General features: G+C 42.3%; 1 protein-coding gene across 2 annotated transcripts; it reads right to left on the bottom strand.

The window, feature by feature from the left end:
* Nucleotides 1–326: 326 nt before the first annotated feature.
* On the bottom strand, nucleotides 327–5,149 carry LOC103635742 (probable methyltransferase PMT2). Of its 2 annotated transcripts, XM_020546400.2 has the most exons (8): nucleotides 4,916–5,149; nucleotides 3,520–4,160; nucleotides 3,189–3,399; nucleotides 2,808–3,102; nucleotides 2,330–2,719; nucleotides 1,221–1,298; nucleotides 876–1,133; nucleotides 327–706 (listed from the first exon to the last, which is right to left on the bottom strand). In XM_020546400.2, the coding sequence occupies exons 2-7, from the start codon at nucleotides 4,156–4,158 to the stop codon at nucleotides 911–913; spliced, it is 1,836 nt and encodes a 611-aa protein (XP_020401989.1). In that variant the 5' UTR covers nucleotides 4,159–4,160; nucleotides 4,916–5,149; the 3' UTR covers nucleotides 327–706; nucleotides 876–910. The 2 variants fall into 2 exon arrangements, with proteins under 2 accessions (XP_020401989.1, XP_035819898.1); XM_035964005.1 differs by having other exon boundaries at nucleotides 327–1,133.
* Between the last annotated feature and the right edge of the window lie 931 nt (nucleotides 5,150–6,080).

Here is a 6,080-nt window from a genome sequence, read left to right as displayed (position 1 = left end):
ATTTCTTGAGCACATGAAAACTAAACATTCGACTCTTGCATCAGCGCACGTTATGAAAGACATGCGGTGCAAAAAGACGTATTCCTCATAAATACAGAATGAAGTTCTAGTTGGTTATGGATTTATACGTAAATTATAGCCAGATTAGATCTATAATATATAATCGCCTTGTAGCTCTAGCCCCTGCATACATAAAGAGAGGTGAGGACCCTCCTGAAAGATGAGAGATCTAATAAAATATACATATAAAGACAACTCATGACACCACCTTACGACATCAGCTCATCTATATGCAATACAAGCATCAATCACCCCAACATGACATAGAGTACAACGATTTGGCTGCATGGATATATTTAAATCTTGTGTCCTTTGTTCTATACACCATCACAATTATTCCTTCGAGTTTATTACAAATAAACCTACCACACGAATCATCATATGGTGAATTATGCAATATTTAACACCGAAAAAGACCTTATAGGTCCACATGCAATCCATTTGATGAGATTCTGAGATACAACAACAAAAAAAAGAGGTGCGTGTAGAGGTAAATGAGTATCCTATACAAAACTGTAAGTCCACTGCTAGTTCATAACTTCCTGGACTGCTGCAGGGTTCCAATTATAAGCAGCTGCATCTGTCCGATCAGATATGAGTCACTAGTGCAAGGTCAATTGATCCTTTTGGCATGTCTTCTGCATCTCTGCAACAGTGGAATAAGCAAATCACAAGTTCACAACTAGGTCCCGCATAACTTACCATCCTCCAGGGTGATTGTAAGCTTGTTTTCTATTTTCAGTAACAAACATGGGATGATGATTTTCAAACCGGCAGATTTTCCCCCCAATAAACACATCCAGGGACCAAGTTACCTGTGACTGGAGAAAAAAATAAAATACGAATAATGTTAGCTGCTTGTTTTTGCAACGGTCCAGTATTGCTTGACCGCGAAGAGTATCTTCTCAGGTACAAGAGGGCCACCCTCATGATCAGCCAATCTTGTCTTCCACCTCATGGCATTGGCTATTTTCTCCACTTTTACAAGAACATCAACCTTGTCACGAATTATGACTGCACCCTCCGGGCGTAAGATTCTGTCCATTTCCAGGAGTATATCTTCAAACTGACATCTGTTCAAGAACACAAATATTAGTTAGGAAGTTTTATTTTATTCACAAACTTGTCCCACTGCAAATTTACAGATGCCACATGCTTACTTGTTTTGGTACAAGCTGAAGATGCCATTAGAATGTATAAGGTCATATGTCCTTGGATAAGTAGAGAACCCTTCACACCTGAACCAAGAATAATTGTATGAAGAACAAATGAACATTTGATAAGAGAAAAAAACAGTATCTTGCAATGCACCAAAACTGGCAGACATACGGTAAGTCAATAACGCAAAGAGAAATATATAAAAAAGGATTTTTTAAAGCAAAAAAAAACTCATACTAGTGAACAAAGCACCAATGTGAAGAATTCACATGATGACCTTGGTGACAAGCTTTTCTAGGGTGCACCTAGTGGATATCTATGTGTTGATCTCTACCACCTGTCTACCCATACTCAAATTTTGGGACATTGGATCTTATTAGAATATTCCATCCAGGGGCTCTCCTTTCTTTTACCTTTTGCCCTTTTCATCCAACCATCATATTCTTCCTACAACCACGCGTCCACGCCCCAAGGAGGACCCCAGGGCTCTGCCTGCTCACCTCCCCCTATCTCCATTGGCAGCCTCCGTCTTGTCCTCCTCCCATTTCCTGCAGCCAGAACCGCCGCCGTTCCACACAGCTGCGCTAACCTGTCGAATGAATTACCCCCGCACCAACCCTACCAATCCTCCACCACAGCATCCCTACCACCTTATCATTACACCCAGCAACCACCTCCACCACCGAGCTGACCTTCCTTCCCTCAAAGGTCTGAATCCTCAACCCAAAAATCCCCTCACCCTAATCTGCCAGGGATGAAAGAGAGATGCCAAGCTTGATGGAGTTGGAGAGGAGGGTGTCACATGGCAAATCCGCTTCTCTATTACAACTTCACCTCAAATAGCTTCAACTGACACCAGCATAGCTAAAATTCCATTATCTCCCTCGGTTGTCACATAGATTGGTAATTGAATATATTCTTCTTATATCATTCTCAAAGCAAATACATTTACTAACAGCATAAGAATAAGTTAAACAGAATATAGAAGTAGAATGTAACTATGCTGAAAAATGATTTCGGAATTTTGCATAGTAAATCAAACATAATATGTAAATTGAAAAATTCGAGAAATACATGAGAGCAATATAACAAATAGGTTAATAGTACATACCAGTCATGATACATTCCTATTAATCCACGCTCATAGATTACACCTAAAGTGGAAGTATTTGCAATTGTTGGAACAACATTCATGACCCATAGCTTTGGGGACTCTAGTGCAGCAGCAAAGCTGCCGAGACCAGCATTCATGTCCATTATATTGCGATATCTTCCAGTATCAAGCAAATTATTGGTATTCTTGTAAGCCTCAACATATTTCTGCCAAAGTTTATTGTCCTCTTCATATGACTGAACTGAGAAACCAGGCACAGAACCAAGGGTTATACGAGGAGGTACTGCATAGAGCCTCTTGGGAAAAGGCTCTAATTGACCACCGGCAACCTTAGATACACTATTAACATTGGGTAGGGGGTCTATACAAACTTCCATCTTCTTGTACCTGCATATAGTAAATAGAGTCAGGTTTAAGAGCAAATACACGGACAGAAATCATATTCTATTGGGAGGACTAGATGAATGACACTCACCATACATCACTGTCACTTGTCAAACCACATTTTACACCTTTTGGATTATATTGTTTCATGGAGCAAGACTTGTCATTTAATCTCTTTCTCCATATGGCAATACCATCCTTCTCAGATATCTTCTTCCAACAAAGAAGTTGTGCGAATTGTTCTATTTTTCTTTGCTCATTCTGAAGATCTTCCTTAGAATGTTGCCACCCCTCATAATAAATCTTCCAGCCAATGGGCGGGCCTGACAGCACCCAATATCCGCCAGGCCTTAATACTCTGTCAACTTCCATCATGTACATACCATCTGCAGAAACAGAGCAATGAAAGTTTCATGCTTCAGATGTCCACACGATGGATCATTTACAACAAAAGTCCTAATCGTGTTCTTACCATTTCCACTCCATGGAATCAAACATCTCGAGCAATGGGCCATGTCAAAGGCACGAGAAGGAAATGGCAGCTTTATTGATCCAAGGACACCAATATATGCAGGGACACCTCTCTCCAATGCAAACTGTACTTGTGCCTCATGATTATCCCGTGGTGCAAATGAAATGGTCAACACATTTTTCTTAAACAGGTAAGCTCCCAAACTGGCAACCTAAATGAAAATATGATGAAGAAAAGGAGCAAGGGAAGATTAGAGCTTATGCAAGAAGAACAACAACCATGGCGCATTGCTCAGTAAAAATATGCATGCATTTCAGGGGACTTCACGTACCCCACAACCAGTATCCAGTGCAGTTCTCACTTTTCCTTCAGCTATTGGGATGACAGAAGCAAGCTGGTCTATATATTTATCTGCACCCTGAGGAAACTGTGTTCCGCCACCAGGAAACCTGAAAACATTGCCCTCATAGTGCACCCAGTTCTGGATAGCCTTCTCAACAGTAAGACTCTTGTGTGGTACATTAGCATAATGAACAAAATCACGGCTCTTTGGCCATCGGAAAGGTGCAACATAGCCCTTTGGTGCTGGGATCAGGCAATAAAGCTTCTCCTTATCCGGTGGACAATGCCTCTCCCGATAGATCATGTTATCTCTAGGGAAGGTCATTGCACGACTTTGCTCCTCACAAGGAGTGTAATCAGTGTATTGCTCATCACATGGCTTGAATGGTTCAATTTTGGAATTATCAGTATCATTCAGAAGGTTGGATGCACTATGGTGGGTCTCAAAACTCAGATTTGGAAGTTGTGCACATTTGGTCTGTTCATTGACCCAAGTCTGTATCCCGTCTCCTCCTCCAGAACCACTTTTCTGCCAAACACCCAAGAGATAGAAGAAGGAACAGAGACCAAAAATCACAATCATAACTAGTGTATTTCTGGTCCTGTTGTCGGTCAAGTTTCGTGCCATACCTTAAAATTAAGATTCAGTGAGTCAGTTTAGTTGATATCTATGTAAAACGATATCAACTAAGAAGTTCCTTAACAATAGGAAAAGGGAGGAATTAGGAAGTAAATCCATAAAGTCCTAGATCTAGATTTCCCTTAAAAAAAGATCTAGATTTTGTCAAAAGCCACCGATATGGCGATATGTTGCATGGTCGAAAAGATTACCAAGAGAATTTGGGTATCATATCACTGGTTGAAAACCTTAACCACTCTTGCCAGCTACTATAAATTATAACAATTAAATTAAACTAACATTCAATGCTGCATCACACACACCTTTTCAGTATAAAATAACTAGCAAATGTAATGTTAAATTATCGGTTAAAATTCAATGGTCCTTGCAGAACCTGGAGAGCAACAAATATCTATTAAAATCCAAAAATATTATTCGACAATACCAAAAATTAGAGCCACCTATCTCAACACATGACAAGTAAATGTAGGAAACCAGGGTTCGTCATTACGGGATCTCAATTTGCAGAGTAGACTCCATGGCGTAATGAAAAGGAATAATTGTAAATTCAATGGTTTTTCCTTCGCGTTACCCTACTTATAATTCACCCAATCCCCCTAGAATTCTGCAGCCGCTAAACCCAAACAAAGACTAGCCACTACCCAATCGCCGAGGTACTGCAAGGGGACAATGGGTCAAAATAGCAGGCTGCAACAGAGAAGCGGAGATCACAAGAGGCGGAACTCCGAGCCATTCTTGTACACACCTTCCAGAACAACAAATCAAGCGGAGATCCAGAGCGGGGCGCGGATCCGCGGACCTTGCGAGAACCGCGACGACTAGAGTCCGGAATCTATGCGATACAAGGGATACCACCTCGGAGCTCTCTTCACTAATCGCCAGCGGCGGAGCTATTGAGGCGAGGGATGTGTCCGCCTGAAGCCTGAAGCCTGAAGCGGGCTCCTCTGTCCTCTCTTTCTCTTCCGCGTTTTCGCCTTCAAAGTCGACCGGCTGGGCCGGCAGTTCCGGTGCTTCCATCCGGTCCGTCAGATCGGAATCGGACACGTGGGCGGGTAGATGGAGAGGGCGTTTACATGCGGTGCGGCTTCTTCCGCACAAAAAACGCGTCTGCTCTGCAGCTGGGCCTCCAGTCCGGCCTCTGCATTTCCGAATTCCCACGCAAATTCCTCGGCGCAGGAATCTACATCGACGATATCCATCGCTCCGATCCCAGTTCCATTTGCTGCGATTGTTCTCAGCCACCGCAGCCTCGCCGATGCAAATTGCCGATCCTACATTGTGCGCCTCTGTTCATATAGGAGCGCCGCCCATCTGCTCGATGGAATGCCTAGCCGAGTAGCCATGGCTTTTAGGGAAGGTGGGAAGCGTGGTCTGGCTTCTTCAGCCATCGCTACTTAGCTGGCACCAATGAAACAAGCGACTAACATCGCACGGGGGCGTCCAGTTCAGTGCAGATGCTCCAGGACAAACCACTGTTCCGCTTCACCATCCCCGAGGGTTCTTCGCTGCTTCCATTTCTCAAACGCCAAGAAGGAATGCTTTGCTCTGGTCTTGTTTCCTGCCTGAAAATATATTTTGTTTTTTCTTGCGAGCACTTGATGATAATATTTTGTTAGCTTAGGAACATGCACCATCAATAGAAAGTTTCATTCTATACTTTCATAGGCATTTAATTTTATGACTCAAAAGGAGTTGATAATCCTAGCAAAAGAGTTTCATCATTTCTTCTCTTTTCTTAAAATATATTGTCATGTCAACAAAAATTCCTATGTGACAATCTATTTAATGCAGACGAACTTCCACTGAGACCGATCAAGAGTCAATGAAGTTTGCTTGCTCTCTTTTTCAAGGCAGGGAAACATTACATTCCAGACGATATTTCACCCCAATTGAAGTTATTATGGTTTTAT

Source organism: Zea mays, chromosome 1 (assembly GCF_902167145.1).
Source record: "Zea mays cultivar B73 chromosome 1, Zm-B73-REFERENCE-NAM-5.0, whole genome shotgun sequence".
NCBI lineage: Eukaryota > Viridiplantae > Streptophyta > Magnoliopsida > Poales > Poaceae > Zea > Zea mays.
Note: the sequence above shows the minus strand (reverse complement) of the source record. Positions and strands in the feature narration are given on the sequence as shown.